The following is a 20,818-nucleotide window of genomic DNA, read 5'->3' on the forward strand; positions in this document are numbered from 1 at the left end:
AACTTGGGTTCATATGGGGAAATTGCATACAAAATATAGGCTACTATCCATACAGAGCTGTTATCAGATTCTTAAAATATCCAATCAAAAAAGTTTCAGGGCTGGGAAGGTGGCTCAGTGGTAGAGTGCTTGCTTTGCATGCACGAGGCCCTGAGTTCGATTCCTCAGCACAACATAAGCAGAAAAATCTGGAAGTGGCACCGTGGCTCAAGTGGAAGAACACTAGTCTGGAGCTGAGGAGCTGAGGGACAGAGCCCAGGCTCCAGAACTGACAAAACAAAACAAGTATCATGCCTATAATCCCAGCTACTCCAGAGATCAGGAGAACTTAAGTTCCAGTCCAATCTAGGCAAAAAATTAGTGAGACCCCTTCTCAACCAGTAAGCGGGGAGGGGGCACATGCCTATACTACCAGGTAGTGGGAGGCAAAGGGAGGAAGATCAAGGTCCATGGCTGGCCCAGGCAAAAATTCAAGACCCTGGGGCTGGGAAAGTGGCTCAGTGGTAAAGCGCTTGCCTTGCATGCCTGAGGCCCTGGGTTCAATTTCTCAGTACCACATAAGCAAAACAGAAAAAAGCCGGAAGTGGCGCTGTGGCTCAAGTGGTAGAGTGCTAGCCTTGAGCTGAAGAGCTGAGGGACAGTGCCCAGGCCCAGAGTTCAGGCCCCACGACCGGACCCAAAAAAAAAAAAAAAAATTCAAGACCCTACCTGAAAAAATAAAGCCAAAAGGGGTAGGGGTATGGTTTAAGCAGCAGAGCACTTGAGTTCAAACCCCAGTACCACCAAAGGATAAAAAAAGTTAAGAGCCATTATTTTAAATGTGTTGACATAGTGTATTTTATATATATATATAAACTTAAGTGATAGAGCGCTCTATCACTTGAGCCACAGCGCCACTTCCGGCTTTTTTCTTTTTGCTTATGTGGTGCCGAGGAATCGAACCCAGGGCCTCATGCATGCAAGGCAAGCGCTCTACCACTGAGCCACCTTCCCAGCCCCTAGTGTATTATATTTTACACCATCTTATTCACTGTCTTTTTAACAATATGTGGTATTAGAACATTAGAACAGAAAGGGCCTCTGTTTTACTCTTTGTGCTCCCTTTAAAGAAGCATTGGGGAATGATAATCACAGCAGACATGACAAGCAAGTTCAGCTCAGATGGAGTGGGAAGCAACAAGTGTCATAAGGAACCAAGGTTAGAACTCACATTGATAAAGCTGACGTTGAGCTCCTTTGCTGTGTAGCCCCTCTGTAGGTTCCGTCTTGCATACACATCATAGTCTCGGACAATTCGGGTGATGATGTCTGATGTGGAGATACCTTCTGTCCTCTGTGTTGGAGCAAACATGCCTACCTCCAGAACACAAAATGACAAACATTATGAGATTCTGGCATGCTCAGGCAGGACTAAATGCAAACACAGCAGCTCTCCTTTCTATTCCTCAGGAAACACACCTCCATTCCTACTAAGTAAAGTCTACAAAAAATGGCATGCAGAATGAGGGCTAAATCAAGAGCCACAAGTAAGAAAAGGAGGGCCTACATGGCTCCAATATTAAGAAAAGTATTGGAGCTGGGCACTGGTGGCTCACACCTGTAATCCTAGCTACTCGGGAGGCTGAGATCTGAGGATTGAGGTTCAAAGCCAGCCACCGCAGAAAAGTCTGTGAGACTCTTATCTCCAATAAACCACCAGAAAACCGGAAGTGGTGCTGTGGCTCAAGTAGTAGAGCACTCGCCTTAAGCTGTGGACAGCTGGTGGACAGCACCCAGACCTAGAGTTCAAAAGCCCCATGACTGACAAAAGAAAGGGAAAGAAAAGAAAAGAAAGAAAAAAGAAAAGGAAAGAAGAGAAAAGAAAAGTATTGGGCTGGGAAAGAGTTCCCTAAAATTACAGAGATACATCAAAATTTAGATCCAGAACTGATGGATGTCAGAACTATGTTACCTATACAGTTACCCAAGTATGACCAGGGGATGATGAATTTCTCAATGTACAAATTTCCCTCTGTGAAGTAGCAATATGCCTGAATCTCTATAGCTGCCCAAGACCTCATACATGAAGATGGACATAAGCTTACTCACCCGCTTCCTTGATGTGCTTATAAACATCATCACTCCCAGCAGAAGAGTATGGGATGTCATCATGGGCTACGAAATCAATCTGACAACAAGGAGACATTTCAAACCTGGGAAAACTGCCATTCAGGAAGATCCCTAAGCTGGGCACTGGTGGCTCATACCTGTAATCTACTAAAAATCACCATTTGAAGCTAGCTGAGGCAAAAAAAAAAAGTCTGTGAGACTCTTTTCTCCATTTAATCACCAAAAAGCCAAAAGTAGAGCTGTGGCTCAAGTGACAGAACACTAGCCTTGAGCTAAAAGACAATGCCCAGGCCCTGAGTTCAAGCCCAAGTACCAGCACCAAAAACAAATAAATAAATAAAAGGCTCCAAGTATGTGGAGGTATAATGATGAAATCCCCCCAATATAGTGTAAAATATTAGTGGTAATAATAATAACAATAATAATAATAATAGCAACTCTGTAAATATTCTCAAAGTACAATACGCAGAGGCTAGGCCTCAGATGGATGTTTTCTTATCTCCTTTTGCTCACAAATTCCATGATCCATTCACAAAACCACCTAACAAAACTTATCAATTTTAACTCTGAAGATAGCAAGTTTCTCTTCTAGATATTTCTCCCTGAATACTAGAAATGCTAGCCCCTCTCTGTGTACCAGTATAAATGCTGTGACCAATAAGACAAGAGGAATAATAGGTGGAACCCAGGAAAGGAACTCTCCACAGCCTCCTGGATCTATAAAGATTGGTCAAATTAAGGGTTCCATAAATATTATATGTGTCACCTGGTTCTCTCAGCTCATAAGAAAAGGCAAAATATAAAAACAGAAACCAAGAGCTTTCTTACTACATAAATACATTTATCCTAAAAATAAACAAACCCAGCGCTCTGTAAGGACTTTTAGTTTCAGTATTTATTATCTATGACTCTAAATACCTGTTGCAAGAGTGGAAAGAGATTAGTGGCACTGGTTTACCAGATTTCCAGTGCCAAGGTTTAAATGCTGGGCCTTAAACTTAGGCTTGTTTGCTCAGCTGGTACTCTACCACTTAAGCCATACCTCCAGCCTTGGCTTTTTCTTGGTTATTTTAAAGATGGAGTGTAGAAGACTTAGATGTGAGCCACTTTTGCCTGGCTTCAATAATTTTTTTTTTTTGAGAGACACAGTATAACTCACTTACTCCCCCCCAAAATCTATAGGGCTTTGCTGATATAATTACCAATACCACTATTCACAACTTACAGAAGCCACTGCAGTGTGAAGCATGTTCACATCTCAAATACCCATGAACAATCTGTCGGGGTCCAAAGGCAGCAAAGTAAAGAACGGTAGGCAAGGGTGAGAATGCTGAAAGGAGTGGCACTGATCAAGATATATTGTATTAATAAACTGCTTTGTTAAACAGCAACTCCTTTGTACAACGACTTAGAGATAATTTCAAAAAGTGCCTACATAACAAAACGAAATAAAAGAGGATGATAGGCAAGACATGTGCGAAATATACTGCTCACAAGGGGAGAAGAGAAGTCAGTAGTTCCCCATGCATCCACTTCTGCCAGGGCCTGCCTCTTTGCATTGTTCAAAACAGTGTTGTCCATCACTCTTGGTGCCATGACTGTTAATTGTTGGTGGGGAAAACCAAAGAACCAGAAAAGGTATGCCCTAGTATTATAGGATTATAATAAATACCCAAAGACCCCCCCTAGCTTCAGGCCTACCCAAGTATTATTTTAGAAGCACTTTGTGGGCTGGCAAAGTGGCTTAGTGGTAAGAGTACTTGCCTAGCGTGCATGAAGCCCTGGGTTTGATTCCTCAGTACCACACAAACAGAAAAAGCTGGAAAAGGTGCTGTGGTTCAAGCACTAGAGTGCTAGCCTTGAGCGAAAGAAGCTCAGAGACAGTGCCCAGGCCCTGAGGTCAAGCCCCAGGACTAGCAAAAAAAAAAGAAGAAGCACTTTGGCTACTTTTGTTTCTTTCTGCTTTACTAAACAATTCTCCAACTTTCACACAGCCCTGCAAAGAACTGGTGAAACACTTGCTGCTTCTTGAGCTGAGGGCCTCCAACCTGGCTGAACTCCATTTCCTCTTTTATGTCTATTTTTTTTTTATAGGACATGTGTTGCTCTAATGTGGGGGAATTCAAAGGAAGAAAGGGGTTTTACAATGATTATTCCTTGAGTAAAAGAGCAATGCCACTGATTTCTGAGCCCATACAATTTCTAGAACAAAATCAAAGCCCTGAAACAGAACTTCAGTTGATATAAGTCTCTGCTAATCTTTCCTGAAATGTGAACTGCTGAGAGCACAGGGAGGGTTGTGGTCATTCTAAAGAGACTGATACACTCTAAGGAGACCCACACAGAGTATTGAAAAGTAATTTTGGAATTGACAGTTCAATTCTGGCTCTGCTAATGGTACAACCTGAGCCTTATTCTTCGTATATATAAAGTAGAAACAAAATCACACCACAAGATTGTTATGGAGAGCAAATGGACTTATTAATGGTTATAAAAGTGCTTATAAACCATTAGCCATCATATAAATGTTGGGATGATTGCTAGTGTTCATAATAATCACTGCTATAACCTACGTGATATAAAACCTATACAGAAGGCACAAGGAAAACACAACTATGGAAAATTAGCCCAAGTGCCAAAAGCCTTTACATATGGAGGGGACTCTAGACATGGATGGGGATTTATGGCCAGCTGCTTACCCGGTGTTCTGCCAGGAACTCAGGCGTCAGGGTCCAGGGGGCATTCCTCACCACCTCATCCACATAGCGGCAGTGCTGCACTGCATCATAGCGTTCATTTTCATTCATCACTGTGAAGCCTTTGAAGTTGTGTGTCAGCTCATCACTGCAGACTGGGTTCACATAATCATAAAATCATAAAATTCTCTGTTTATCCCTTCTCAGTCATCCATCTTCTCCCACTTCCGAGGCCAATAACCAACCTCCCCAAGGGAAGAAAACTGGATATTATTCAGTCTGGGTAGCAGTGCTTTCCTAATCCTATTCCCACCTATGGGAGCAACATTCACTCAGTATTTTTTTCTTTTTTCTTTTTAGTTCTGAGACCAGAACTCAAACTTAGTACCTACCACTTTCACTCATTGGCTAGTGCTCTACTTTCTTTCTAACACTCACTCAATCATGTTCACACTTTGGAGAAGACCAGAGAAGACAAAGATCTTTGCTAAAATGAACCTGCACATTCCTATGTCAATTAAGGTTTTTAAAATGTTCTCCCAAAGATTTTATAGATTTGGACCATATTAACTAGTATACTGTGGTGGATTAAAAAATGATTAATGGAAATCTAGAGTAAATGCTGTTCTTGAGTAGGAATCAGGATCAGTGTTGCTCCGTGACAGCAGAAAGTAAGTTAACATGACAGAAATACTGGACATCTCAGGCTGAGGATGGAGACCATGTAGACTTGACATTTTATACATCCTCCATTGAAAAACATGCACAAGGGCCATGTGCTCAGGTGACATAGAGAGGAGAGAGCCAAAGATCAGTGGGGAGCACCTAGTTGTCAGGCATTGTCTTACCTCCCACAATGAGGTATGTATTAGGGAAAAGGTTCTTGGCTTGCATCAGAGCCCGAGCATGACCAGAATGAAACAAGTCAAATATTCCATCTGCATAAACTCTCACAGGCCGCTCACCTAAATTCAAATGGAAGAATTCATCACAAAAATACATGTATTTGCAACAGATAAAAATGGAACTTGTGAACGCGCCATCCCTACATACCCCTCTCAAGGTATTCAAGCTAATTGGGCGAGTAAGTTGACACTGAGAAAAACAATATCACAACCTCCCCTGACACACTCTATTCACATTATCCATTATCTCCATTAATTCTCTGTTGGTCTGCTTGAATCAAAACATCTCAATCTTGGAATTTTTTTTTTTTTTTGCCAGTCATGGTGTCTGAACTCTGGGCCTGGGCACTGTCCCTTAGCTCTTCAGCTCAAGGCTAGTGCTCTCCAGCTTTTTCTGCTTATGTGGTGCTGAGGAATCGAACCCAGGGCCTCATGCATGCAAGGCAAGCACTCTACCACTGAGTCACCTTCCCAGCTCCTCTTGGGATATATTTTATATATTGTTTATTATAATTGCTTTTATATATAGTTACATAATAGTTTTTAAAATCGTAATAATATAATAACTACTATATAATTGCATATATAAACTATTCTAACAGCTTACTCTCTCCATTTCAGTCTGCCTTGATTACTAATAACCAGTGTTTTCCTTTGAAAATAAAACTTTCTACTACTGGCTAGAGTCAGAAGTGATACAGGGGCTACAACTGAAAAGGAAGGAGGGTGAGCACATAGGTAGACCAGTTACCAAGCACTGCCTATCATTCTCTGGATCACACTTCAATGCTCACTATGTGATAACCAAGTTCCTTAAAGTATTTTTCCTTTCTAATAAAAAACATGTTACATTTTCTTAATTTAAAATGATATACTAAGTACTTATATTCAAACACAAATATTTTGGGACTTTCATTACAGCTTTTCCTCTCTCCATTAATCGAAACTAAAATGAATGCCAACTTTTTTTTTGTGGTAGTGAAAAAGAAGCCAGGAAATTGTCTACTGGGCTATAAAAATGAATTCCAAAGCCAAATAAACACATGGCATAATATTCTTTATGCTTCAAATGATAAATCTAAGGAGTACAAGTCATTATTTCTACTATGTGAATAAAGGAAGGTATTTCACTGTGGCAATAGAAAAATAGCAGTAGGAACATCTCTTTCATGCTGGGAAAGAAGAACCAGAGCCACAACAGACAGACAAATCTGAAAGTGGTGAAAAGATACATATTCCTCCTGTCTTAGGAGCTATAAATCAAACAAGAGGTTTTCAGGAACTTTTAGACTTTTCAAATAGCTTTATCTATATGGAGCTTTTAAACTGAGATATTATATTTACATTGCTAATAGGAATTATCTACGAACTTCAATGAAGGAAAAATAGGTAAAATTTGTCAAGGCATAAATGACTGAGATAAGTGTGGTGGCACATACTTGTAATCGCCCCCACTCCCTCCCCGACCCCCCCAGCATGCGGGAGGCTGAAACAGAAGAATTGCAAGTTTGAGGCCAGCCTGGGCTACTGAACAAAACCCTGTCTCAAAAAACAAAGCAAGGGGCTGGGAAGGTGGCTCAGTGGTAGAGCTCTTGCCTTGCATGCCTGAGGCCCTGGGTTCGATTCCTCAGCACCACATAAGCAAAAAGAAAAAAGCCGGAAGTGGCACTGTGGCCTAAGTGGTAGAGCGCTAGCCTTGAGCTGAAGAGCTGAGGGACAGAGCCCAGGCCCAGAGTTCAGGCCCCACGACCAGACCCAAAAAAAAACAAACAAACAAAACACACACACACACACACACACACACACACACACACACACAAAACAAAGCAAGCCGGGCGCTGGTGGCTCACGCCTGTATTCCTAGCTACTCAGGAGGCTGAGATCTGAGGATCAAGGTTCAAAGCCAGCCCGGGCAGCTAAGTCCGTGAGATTCTTATCTCCAATAAACTGCTAGAAAACTGGAAGTGGTGCTGTGGCTCAAACAGTAGAGAGCTCGCCTTTAGCTGAAGAGCACAGGGACAGCGTCCAGGCCCAGAGGTCAACCCTCACGATCAACAAAAAACAAAACAACAACAACAACAAAAAAGCAAACAAAAACAACCTGCAAACCAAACCACAAAGTAACTGACAAATGCTCAAGTCAATTATTTCAATTCTAGGATTTATCCATCAGTATACTTATAAATGTGTAATTCACAGCAGCACTGTTTGTGACAACAAAGGTTTGAGCTAAATACATCATAATACACCTAGCACAAATGAGAGAAATTTTAACCAAGTATCAAGATACCCACAAGAAACTGGCAATCCTGGTTGTCTGTAAAGGGCTATGAGGTAGCTATGAGACCATGTTTGACTTTATGGATGTCAGAACATGGGGATATATTGATTTATAATATAGGAAGTTAAAATTTCGAGTTGATTTAATGAAAAACAGAATAATATAATGGATTTTTTTTCTTTTGGTGCTGGGAATGAAACCCAAGGCTTTATGCATACTAAGCACCTACTCTACCACTGAACTATTCCTCAGCCCTATACTAGACTTTAAGAGGGAAGTTATATCAAACCTGCCAGCCGCTCCCTTACTTTGTGACTTTAATCTCTTTAAGCCTCAGTTTTTTTCATTAGTAATACAAAGCAAAATAAAATAAAACCTGTCATATTCTTCTAGATCCTAGAAATCATGAAGTAACATACTTCTGTTTTTCCCAAATAAATGCCAAAGAACTATGAGCTCTTCTATTTGATCCTAAAAGATAAACACCAGAATATGAAAATTAAGAAGAACTGTTGTTTCTTTGCCTTTTGATAACCAGGGCAAAGTAAGATGGGGAGGCTTAGCTCAGAAATCTATTGCCTGGATGGTGACAAAAGCACAGAATGTCACTAATTGAATGGCTGTTTGCCAGTACAGTTAATTAGGTCCAGCATCACTGAACCAGCCTTCCATGTGCCTTTTTTCTGCAGTGTGTACCTCTTTTAACACCATTTCCCTGAGACTTGAGGTCTCTGGTAAACCCAGGTGGTATTCTAACCAAAGGCCAGAAGGGGCCACTGTTGAACTAGTCTAGGGAGAATACAAGGCATTCTTTTACCAAGTGGCTACTGATCAGGCAAACCACACCCTGAATGGCAACTGCTCTCTCAGCTACTGGCTAAGTAAGCCTCTTCTAGGCAGGACAAACCAGGATTTCAATTTTCTCTTGAGATACGCTCCAAAATAGCTATCACTAGAAGCCATTCTGTCTCTAACAGATTTTCATTGCCTTCCAACTCTTTCCTTCCTTTCTCTAATAATCATACTGCTTATTTTTCTCATCTTCCAAAAGATTTGCAAGGCTGATCTCATAAGTCCTATTTTTTTTCCTCTAGTTTTGCCCTAGATTATACAAACTCCTCTTTGGAGCTTCCCTAATTTCCCTAGTGAAAACCTTGGAGAACAGGTGTGGGGAGTGTGGGAGGATTAATCCTTTGTACCAGTACTGAATCTGATTTCACTGAATATGTATGTGTAGATTCTTTTATTGGTTTATCCCTTGTCCTGCACTGGCATGAATACAGTCAGCTACTTGTCTATTTAACACGAAACAGAACAGACAGAAAGAGATAAAAGAGAAAAACGAGGTCAAATTAGGCTCGCAAAGTCTATCAATTCGTTTACAACTGTTTGTTCCACCTAAGCCGGAATAATTTTGCAAAGGGCTTTCTATTGTTTCTCAGTCAAGTCGACAAGTAGTACTACTACTCTAGGGTGAAAAAGATAAGAGGATGGAAAGATTAGGTTTAACTTTAATTCTACCACTACTCATGTCTTTAGATATAAGAGTATTTTTCAGTGTCTGTGACTTTAATTTCTTTCTTAATTTCTTCATATACAATAGAGCAGATCATCTTAAACATGAGCTTATTATAAAATTATATACCAAAAATTTTAAACATTAAATTTATTAGACAGTATCTTTAAATTAATTATTATTATTATATTGGTCGTAGGGCTTGAACTCTGGGCTTGGGCACGGTCCCTGCACTCTATCGCTTGAGCCAGAGCGCCACTTCAGGTTTTTTTTGTGGTTTTTGGAGATAAGAGTCTCACCCGGGCTGGCTTTGAACCACGATCCTCAGATCTCAGCTTTCTGAGTAGCTAGGATTACAGGTGTGAGCCACTGGCGCCCAGCTTAATTAAAAAAAAATTTTTTGGCGGGGGGGAGGGGGGTCTGGTTGTGGGGCCTGAACTCTGGGCCTGGGCGCTATCCCTCAGCTCTTCAGCTCAAGGCTAGAGCTCTACCACTTGAGCCACAGCACCACTTCCGGCTTTTTTCATTTTGCTTATGTGGTGCTGAGGAATCGAACCCAGGGCCTCAGGCATGCAAGGCAAGCGCTCTACCACTGAGCCACCTTCCCAGCCCTTAATTAAAAAATTTTAAATTTAGAAATATTACATATGTTTTCTCTTACCCAGGCACTGACTCACATCTGTAATTCTGGCTTCCCAGGAGGCTAAGAGCTAAGGATCATAGTTTAAAGCCAGACTGGGTAGGAAAGTCCATGAAGTCCTTATCTCAAAAAAATCTGGAAGTACAGTTGTGGCTCAAATGGTAGAGCACTAATCTTGAGCAAAAAGCTCAGAGACAGCACCTAGTCCCTGAGGGTCAAGCCGCAGAACTGACCAACCAAACCACCGACATACACATACACACACACACACACACACACACACACACACACACACACACAATATTTCATGTATAATATATTACATATGATATTATATATGTTCTTTCATTGTCTATCTATCTATCTATTCTCTCTCTTTTCCTTTTCTGTTAGTGTTGGAGATTGAATCTAGGCATGCTAGGCATATACTCTACCTTGCAACCACACCCCCAGCCCACTGCACACATTTTCATCTTTCATGTATCACAAATGGTGTGTAGATAAATCAGTAACAAGCTGGGTAATATAATCAATATGATCAAATATGAGTGAAGTACTTAATTTTGAAAATGAGTCATAGTGAGTAGACTTGCTTCCAACAGCTGTATTATCACCTTTAAATTGTGAACCCTGAACTGAACTGTGTGTTGGCATTTTGAAGTATGACCTGCCACCATAACACTCTGTCACACAATGTCACAAACAGCCTCTGGTTTTCCTGTTACTTCTCCCCTATTAGTCAGAAACCACATGATGAATCACAAGGGTTGTGATCAACATGAGCTACATCTAAACACGTTGGCAAAAGAAAGCAGGCTCTTCTCTGGAACTAGGCTCCTTTTCCTGAGAACTCAAATACAATCTACACAGCCAAAACAAGGGCAAGGGAGATCCCTGGCCTGACACAGTCCAGCATGATTTCTATTTGTATCCTACTAATCCTTGGTTAAAAAGCATATAACAAAAATACTTAAAGACACACAAAAAGAAATCATAAATACACTGAAGACATACATACATAGATACATACACACATATATGTACACAGAGGTTTGTGACTAGAACAGCCTCTTGTTTTCTGGTGTTTCTCTTAGTCTACATCAAGCCCTTCTTCTACAGAGTAGAGAGAACATTTACCAAAGTAATCAGAACTGAAAGGGATTGTAGCAAGCAAGCAAGAAGAAAAGAAAGAGACGGAGAAAAGAGACGGAGAAAGAGAATTGGGCAATTTACATAAAAATGAAACAGCTACCTATACTGATACTCACAGCAAATACACATGGAAGTATCTATTTATGGTGATTCCCTAAAACCAATTGCCCCAAACAGGAAGAGTATTCAGAAACCTAATAATGAGTTGTGTGGGCAAATCTTAATGATATAAATTAAGCACACAATTGAAGAGTTTGAACTTTAAAATAATAAAGTGGGGCTGGGAAGATGGTTCTGTGGTAGAGTGCTTGCCTTGTATGCATGAGGCCCTGGGCTTGATTCCTCAGCACCACATAAGCAGAAAAGGCTGGAAGTGGTGCTGTGGCTCAAGTTGTAGAGTGCTAGCCTTGAGCTGAAGAGCTGAGGGACAGTGCCCAAGTCCCAGGACCGACCAAAAAAAAAAAAAAAAGTAAGAAAGAAAATAATAAAGCAAGTCTTTTGCAAAATCCTCTGAAATTAAAACATCAGTAAAGATAAAACTAAGTGAAAGATATCTTCCCAAATTGTGATATTATGTCCTCTTCGAGTAAAAAAAAAATCATGATCACCTGATACAATGAAAGAAGATCAGAGAGGAAATTCTGAAGCTATGAAAAATGTGACAGCTTGATATATGATTTGGTTCTTTATAAAAAAGGACAAGATCATGAGCTAGAGGTATAAATAAACTAGGTAGAGTGCTTGCCTCCTATGAGTAAGGCCCTGAGTTTAATCCCTACTGCCATAAAAATAAACAAGATCATAACGCAGATCAAGTGAATATATATAGACATATTATATCTTATATATGTATGCATATATACATATATGTATACATTATATTATATATTATCATTATATATTAATACATTAATGAATTTAATATATATATTTTTTGGTGCTAGGAACTGAATCCTAGCCCTTATACATGTTAAGCAGGCACGCTACCAATAATCTATATCCTTAATCCTCAAACTAGTATCTTAACTGGTTCTGCTCCATTATATCTCAGAGCTGTGACAATAGCTCAGAAAACAAGTGTATAATAAGGAAAACACTAAAATTTTAATGCCTAATAGAACATCAGGCAGATGGGAGGAACCCCTACTTCAATTTGCTTTTACAAAGCAAATTAAAGAAAAGACATAAAGAGTTGGTAAATACAATGGAATGTTAAAACCTATAGAAAAATGGCAAACTATTAGGTACATATTTACTTACAAGGCGTTCCTTTGCTGGCTTCTTCCATAGTTACCCTGATATAGGGCTTACTACAGTCAACTTCAATTTCATCAGAAAAAGGAGCTGGCTGCCGCAAGCCCTGAAGAGAAGAAAAGTGAAGGTAAACAAAGTTAATTCAGAGGAACACATCAAAATGCCCCCAAACTGGAATCAAGTCAATATGCTACAACTAAAATTCCTCATAAAACCTTATAATATGAAGCAGAAAAAAATTATTCTAAAGTGACAAGTAAGTTTCAACATTTTGCAAAATAGGTAAATCACGGCAGGAGAAATATCTGCTGGTGATCTCATGGTAAAACTGAGCAGGCTGAAGTACCTACCTAGTCTCTAACTTCTGCAGCATGTCAGGATACAAAATTGCTAACATTCCCAAGTGCATCTCATACAATTATTTCAACTAGACACCTGGGAAGTCAAGCAGCTCCTGGGTTCTTTATTAAGAATAATTATCACCATGTAATATTTCATATTGTGAAAATATTCAAATGTTCCCTGGGAGGCAAGTAGTACTACAATCTGAGTCCCAATTAAAGATGAGGGAAACAAGATTTAGAGAAGTCATCTGAATTGTTCACAGCTACTCAGAGGCAGAGCTGAAATAAGAACGGAGGTACGTTCATTTCTCTGTGCATTGCTTTACTTGAAAGTTTTTGCTAAATTTATTCCTAAGTTGTTATTTCATCTGATACTACTGTGAATGGAACTTTAAAAAAATATTGTATCTATCTATTATATAGAAAAGCAATTGATTTGTATGTCTATGTGATTGCAATTAATTTCTATTTCTATGCTCTGTAACTCAGCTAAACCCAACTATTAGTTTTAGTAGTAGTTATGCTGTTTAATACATTTCTTAGGATTTTCTACATATGAGATATTGACATCTATAAATAAAGACAGTGTTATACATTCCTTTCAAACATACTAACCCTTACTGTAATTACAACTTTTGGTACAATACTGAGAGGTAGAGGGTGGGATGTAGCTCAGTAGCAAAGTGCTTGCCTACCAAGTACAACATAGTGGGTTCAATATCCAGTGCCAAAAAAGAAAATAGAATAAAAAAAAAACAAAAATAAATAACATAGAGAATTGGAAAGAACAAATACAATTGCCTTGTGCATGCATGTAACGGGAAAAATGCAATCTTTAACCATAAAATGTGATGTTAGCTACAGGTTTTGGTAGGTTGTCTTTATTTGGTTAAAGAATCTCTCTTCTTTGTTCAGTTTGTTGAGAATTTTTTAAAATAATAAATAGATGACAAATCATGTTGAGCAAAATAAGCCAAGATCAGAGAGACAAATGGCACATGTTAAATTCAAAATACAATGAGATATGACAAAGTAAATAGGACTCAAGAAACAAAGGACCTCTTCTTAAGTTGTCAGATTTTTAGATGACTCTATGTTCTTGATCCCACATTTGGTATATACATGTGCACATACAAAGGAAGCTAGGAGGAGGGAACAGAAGCAGGAAACAGGTGATAAAACACAGCAGAGGGGCCCATCAGCTGTACTGGACATTGACAAAAGTGAACTAAGTAACTCAAGGGCACTGATGGGAGGTAGGGAACGAGAAAGAAAGAGGGTACAGCTTATACTATGCAGAAGAAATTTGCACATCATCTGATTTGAAAGAAATAGTTGTACTGTCAAAGTCTGTAGAGTTCACAAGCTTTATAGACCATGATAATGACAATTCACCTTGAGAAGATTAAAATGTGTTTGTGACTTTAGCTAAGTATCACCATCCAACAGTATTGTAAAATTTATGTAATCACTTAATCTCAATAAAGAAATTTAAAAAATAATAAGTGGATGATAGATTTTGTCAAAGGCTTTTCTTCATTCAGTGAAGTAAGTATTTTAGTTCTGTGCTTATTATGGTACTTAATTGATTTGGGTTGTTTTGTTAAAGCAGCCTTGTATTTCTGAGCAAAACCAACTAGTCATATTTATGGTCTTTTTATATGTTCAGGAATTGCATGTGCTATACATTTGTGAAAGATTCTAAACTATTGCTTTTACTGGTGGTATATTGTCTAGCTTTGGAAAATGGATTGGAAAGTGTTTAGTTCTCTTTCTGAGAGTATCTGTGTAGGTTTTTTATTGTTGTTGTTGGTCATGGGGCTTGAACTCTGGGCCTGGGCGCTGCCCCTAGGCTCTTCAGCTCAAGGCAAGCACTCTACCAATTTATCCACAGCACCACTTCTAGTTTTCTGGTGGTTAATTGGGGATAAAAATCTCATGGATTTTCCTGCCCAGGCTGGCTTTGAATTGCAATCCTCAGATCTCAGTCTCCTGAGTAGCTAGGATTACAGGGGTGAGCCACCAGCACTAGGCCTCTGTCTAGTTTTTGTTTGCTTGTTTTTTTGTTTCGTTTTGTTTTGTTTTTTTGGTCCGGTCATGGGGCCTTGAACTCTGGGCCTAGGCGCTGTCCCTCAGCTCTTCAGCTCAAGGCTAGCACTCTACCACTTGAGCCACGGCACCACTTCCGGCTTTTTCCTTCTTGCTTATGTGGTGCTGAGGAATCGAACCCAGGTCCTCAGGCATGCAAGGCAAACCCTCTACCACTGAGCCACATTCCCAGCCACTGTTTTTGTTTTTTTTTTAAGACTGAACCCAGGTCCCTACACATGCTAGTCAAATGCTCTACCATTTGAGCTATTATCCCAGGACACATAAACATACCCATACACCATAACCCTTTTAATTTCAGTCCACTTAAATTCGAAATAAATCATAACATGATTAAGCTGAATCCAGAGACTAGGGAAAACATCCTTTTGTTTTCAGATAAAAATATTTTTTTTAAATTATGCTACAATATTAAAACGCTTTTTAGTGGTGTGTTGGTGGCTCACACCTATAATCTAGCTACTCAGGTGGCTGAGATCTGAAAACAGCAGTTCAAAACTAGCCTGAGCAGAAAATTCTGATCCTATCTTCAATTAACCAGCAAAAAGTAGGAAGTGAAGGTGTGGCTCAAGTGGTAAAGTGCCAGCATTAAAAAAAAGCCAAGCAAGAATGCAAGGCCTAAACATTGTACTCATTATGTGACTTACGGAATTGTAGCCCCTTTGTACAAGTCTTTAGTAATAAATTTTTTTTTAAAGTATGACATTTTGATTTTGTTTTGGTTTTTTTTTGGTCTGGTCGTAAGGCCTGAACTCTGGGCCTGGACGCTGTCCCTCAGCTCTTTAGCTCAAGGCTAGCGCTCTACCACTTGAGCCACAGCGCCATTTCCAGCTTTCTTCTTTTTGCTTATGTGGTGTTGAGGAATCAAACCCAGGGCCTCATGCATGCAAGGCAAGCGCTCTACCACTGAGCCACCTTCCCAGCCCTAAAGTATGACATTTTGAGTTCAAGCCCAAATACCAGCACAAAAACAAAAATAACAAAAAAACTTACCTTTATTTATTTTAAAAAATTTTTAATGTTTTTTATTGTGAAAATAGTTACATGAGCAAGGTAATGTGTACATTTTTTATCAAGCATTGCTGCCTCCTCCTTTGTTTTTCCCCTACCACCCCTTCCCTCCCACTTCCACAACTACACCCCTCCCCCCCGCAAATTTTTTAAGTAATAAGACCTCTATATATCCCAGGCTGACCTTAAATGCGGGGTCCTCCAGCCTCAGCCTCATAAGTGCTAGATTTCAGGTGGCATGTATTACATTTGGCCTAGAATTTGATAATGGAACCTTCTTTTAAGATGTGGTAAAGATATAAGTGAAAACATTCATTTTTAGAAGATATGTGTATGTAATCCTTGGAACACTTCCGTTAATCCTAGATACTCAGATGGCTGATATCTTAACCAAGTGCTGGTAGCTCATGCCTGTAATCTTAGCTACTCAGGAGGCTGAGATCTGAGGATCAAGGTTAAAAGCCAGCCCTAGCAGACAAATCTGAGACTCTTCTAATTAATTAGTAGTGGGAAATTAGTAGCAAATTAGTAGTGGGAAAATGGGAGGATGAACTCTAATAGGTATGGAGTTTCTCTTTGGGATGACAAAGAGAATTTTGATGATGCTTGAACAACTATGAATATATGAAACTGAAGAAAGAAATCTTTTTTTGTGTGCCAATCCTGGAGCTTGTAACTCTGAGCCTTGGAGCTGTTCCTTTTGCTAAAGGCTGGAGCTCTACCAGTTTGAGCCACAGCAGTACTTCTGGCTTTTTCTGTGATCAATTGCATATAAGAGTCTCACCTCACAGACTTTCCTGCCCTGCTTGGGCTGGCTTCAAACTGTGATCCTCAAATCTTAGCCTCCAGTATAGCTAGGATTACAGGCGTGAGCCACCAGTGCAGAGAAGAAAGCTTATAAACAAAAGTGCATGCAGATAAAAAAAAAAAAAAAAACCAGGCCTACTGTGTCCCTAAAAATTAATGTCAAAAGTGTGTTGGAGCCAGAATAGTAAATATTTAGGAATTTTGTAGGTTGCTTATCATACCTCTAATAGCTTGAAATCAGTCACAGAAATCAGCAAATACTATATATCAGGGATATTTTTCCCCCTGATGAGCTAGGACACTACTGGTTATTTTGCTTACTTAGAAAGAGATCAGCTATGTGCTGGTGACTCATGCCTGTAATCCTAGCTAATGAGGAGGATGAGATCTAAGGATGACAGTTCAAGACCGGCCTGGGTAGGAAAGTCTATGACTCTCTTATCTCCAATTAACCACCAAAAATCAGGAAATTGGACTATGGTTCAAGTAGAATGTCAGTCTTGAGTGAAAAAGCTAAGAGATAGCATCCAAGGCTGTGAGTTCAAGTCCCAGTACAGAAGAAAGGAAGGAAGGAAAGTAGGTCAAGAGGGTACTAGTAGCTTATGCCTATAATCGTAGTTACTCAGGAGGCAGAGCTCTGAGGATCATGGTTCGAAGCCAGTTGGGTCAGGAAAGTCCATGGGACTATTATCTCCAAGTAAGCCATAAGTGGAGCTGTGGCTCAAGTAGTAGAGTGCTAGCTTTGAGTGAAAAAGGTCAAGGATAGTGCCCAGGCCCTGAGTTCAAGCCCAGGACAGAAGAAAGAGAAGAAAAGAAAGAAAGAAGCAGAGAAAGAAAAAGAAAGGCAAGGCAAGGAAAAGGAAGGAAGGAAGGAAGAAAATATTTCTTTCTAGTAATATGGCAGTGAGAGTAGAGTGACACGTAAGATTTTGCTAAGGAAGAATGGGTAGGATGTGATATAAAAAACATGCAAACCGGACCCAGATGGCTCACGCCTGTAATCCTAACTACTCTGGAGGCTGAGATCTGAGGATCATGGTTCAAAGCCAGCCCGGGCAGGAAAGTCTGTGAGACTCTTATCTCCAATAAAACTACTAGAAAACCGGAAGTGGCGCTGTGCTCAAGCGGTAGAGCACTTGCCTTGAGCTGAAGAGCGCAGGGACAGCGCCCAGGCCCAGAGTTCAAGCCCCATGACCGACCGAAAAAAGAAAAAAAAAGAAAGAAAGAAGGAAAGAAAAACATGTTACTTGAGAGAGGAGTTTACAGCTAGGTGCTGGTGACTCACATCTATAATTCTACCTACTCAAGAAGCTGAGATCTGGAAGTAATCATTTCAAGGCCAGCTCATGTAGAAAAGTTCTCTGACTCCATGTACAAAATAACCAGCAAAAAGCAAGGGTGGAGGCCTGCTCAAATAATATGGCACCAGCTGTGAGTAAGCAAGCTGAGTGAGAGCCAGGCCCCTAAATACAAGCCCCAGTATGGGGAAAGCAGGGGGTGGCGGGGGGGGGGGGGGGGAACAACACAAAACGAGTTTACAATAACAGTTTGAACTAAGGAATAGAGAAAAAAAAGTTTAAAATAAAGGAGTCAATTCCTGGATAATGAATTCCTCTAGTGTAAAACCAGGATATTGAAGAAATAAGCAATAGACAGGCAATGACCTAATCCTCAAAAAGGTAAGTGGTGAAAAGGACAAACAAAATAAAAGAGTAATAGCTAAGCAGAAACTTTGAAGAGCTTATATCAACGGGAGGAGAAGATGCCAGAGAGGCTTAAGGAGAACTCTGATAAAGGTGTGTCAGAGACCGAGAAATAATTTTAGAGAAGAGATTACTGAAGGAACTGGGTGTGGTGGCAACACATTGCCTATGTCAGCATTGGACAGGCAAAGACAGAAAGATGGATGAGTTCCAAGTTCAACCCACACAGTCCCCAAAATAAAAAGGTACCAGAAGATTAAAAAAAAAAAAAAAAAAGGCAAGAACTGGGAAAGTCTTTAAATTTGAAGATTCAAACAACTTCAAGAAGTTAGGCATTGGCCCAAGTAGTAGAGTGCTTGCCTAGCCTGCTGAAGCCTGCATTCAATTCCTAACCAGTGACCTTCCATAATGTATTAGTGAGTTAGAACACCAGTACCTTTAAAACAAAATGGGAAGAAATGGAAACATGTTTTTGGAACAGCATAGGACAAACAGGTGGGCACTGGAATGAAGGTAGGAAGGATGAGCAAATGCCATTATATAAAAACCGAACTATATAACTTGAGCATAAAGACAAGAGAGAGAAAATGGGGAGGATGAAGGAAGGGTGACATTGATCAAGAAGCTCAAAACCTGACTTATGGAATTGTAACCTCTACACGACTGCTTAATAAAAATAAAGACAAAAGAAAATAAGAGAAGGGAATAGATTAGTTGGGACCCTTCATTGGAGATGTGTGGCACAAAAGTAATGAGGGCAACAGAAGGTACCTGGGAAGTCAGACCAATCAACAGCAGGGGGTTTTTTTTTTTTCTTTTTTGCTTGGTTTTGTTTGTTTTCAAATTAAAAAATATCTGACATAAGAGGAAGAGATAGTATGATTAGGGTTCAAAGACAGCCTAGGCAAAAAGCTGGTGAGACCTGATCTCAAAAAGAAGAACTAAAACAAGGACTGAGCATGGCATCACACATCTGCAACCTGAGCTACTCCAGCTACTCAGGAGGCAGAGGCAGAAGGATCAGAGTCTAAAGTGACCCCTGGCAAAAACATAAGGATCTATCTGAAAAACAAACAACAAATCTAAGACAAAAAGGGCTGGGTGGTAGAGTGTCTGCCTAGCAAGCTCAAGGCCAAATTTAAATCCCAGGACTGACCAAAAAATTATCTGTATGTGTCTAAGTTGGAGGAGAAACCAAAGTAATTGAAAATACACAGAAGAAAAACCATACCTTAAGAAGAAATTAGGGAAATGGTAGGAAATAGCCTTGCGGAGAGCAATAGGAAGGTGTAAACCAAAGAAACAAGGATTCTTTTGTGACTGTGGGGGCAGGAGGTTGGGGAGGTATGCGTACTCTGGTCCTGGGGCTTGAACTTGGGCCTGGGTGCCATCCCTGGGCTTTTGTGCTCAGGCTAGCACTCTACTACTTGAGCCACAGTGCCACTTCCAGCTTTTATGGTAGTTTATTGAAGATAAGAGTCTGACCTAGTCAGCCTCCTGAGGAGCTAGGATTACAAGCATGAGCCACCGCTGTCCAGCCAGATTTTTTTTCTTTTTTTTTTGGGAAGGGTAGGTTGTGGAGCTTGAACTCTGAGCTTGGGCGCTGTCCCTGCGCTGCGCTCTTCAGCTCAAGCCATAGTGCCACTTCTGGATTCCTAGTGTTTTATTGGAGATAAGAGTCTCACGGACTTTTCTGCCCGGGCTGGCTTTGAACCGTGATCCTCAGATCTCAGCCTCCTGAGTAGCTAGGATTATATGTATGAGCCACCGGCGCCCGGCAGATTTCATTTTTTTTAAAGCAGAAGAAAGACTATGTTAATAAAAGGACTGTATTGGATGAAAAGGAGGGAAGATGTAGAAATTTATATGGGATGCCCTTGTTTTTGTCAGCACAGTAAATTCAGAGGTGAGGTTACCTGTGAAAAATATGGAGGCTAGGGGCTCAGTGGTAGAGCGCTTGCCTTGCATGCATGAGACCCTGGGTTCGAGTCCTCAGCACCACATAAGCAAAAAGAAAAAAGCCAGAAGTGGCACTGTGGCTCAAGTGGTAGAGTGCTAGCCTTGAGCTGAAGAGCTGGGGGACAGCGCCCAGGCCCAGAGTTTAGGCCCCACAACCAGACCCAAAAAAATAAAAAAGAAAAATATGGAGGCTTACATTTCTCTTGTAAAACTGGAAAACAATATCCACCCCACCAATCTGCTACAAGGAGCAAATAAAATAAGACCTTCATAGTAATGAGCACAATACCTATGTCTAGTCAGCACTCAACAATGTAGCTCATTCTATTTTC

The 20,818-nt window shown here is 40.2% G+C and overlaps 1 protein-coding gene across 5 annotated transcripts in view; it reads right to left on the reverse strand.

The window, feature by feature from the left end:
- Pcyt1a (phosphate cytidylyltransferase 1A, choline) overlaps window positions 1-20,818 on the reverse strand; it is a 53,363-nt gene that overhangs the window by 7,031 nt on the left and 25,514 nt on the right. For all 5 annotated transcript variants that reach the window (XM_042667719.1, XM_042667722.1, XM_042667723.1 and 2 more), the window contains exons 3-7: window positions 12,560-12,659; window positions 5,654-5,770; window positions 4,809-4,960; window positions 2,089-2,167; window positions 1,211-1,353 (exon numbers count right to left, since the gene is read on the reverse strand). In XM_042667719.1, coding sequence (XP_042523653.1) covers window positions 1,211-1,353; window positions 2,089-2,167; window positions 4,809-4,960; window positions 5,654-5,770; window positions 12,560-12,659 — 591 coding nt within the window. The remainder of the gene's footprint in view (window positions 1-1,210; window positions 1,354-2,088; window positions 2,168-4,808; window positions 4,961-5,653; window positions 5,771-12,559; window positions 12,660-20,818) is intronic.

The sequence above is a fragment of the Dipodomys spectabilis genome, unplaced genomic scaffold (genome assembly GCF_019054845.1).
Source record: "Dipodomys spectabilis isolate Male_0828 unplaced genomic scaffold, ASM1905484v1 ptg000017l, whole genome shotgun sequence".
NCBI classification, from domain to species: Eukaryota; Metazoa; Chordata; class Mammalia; order Rodentia; family Heteromyidae; genus Dipodomys; species Dipodomys spectabilis.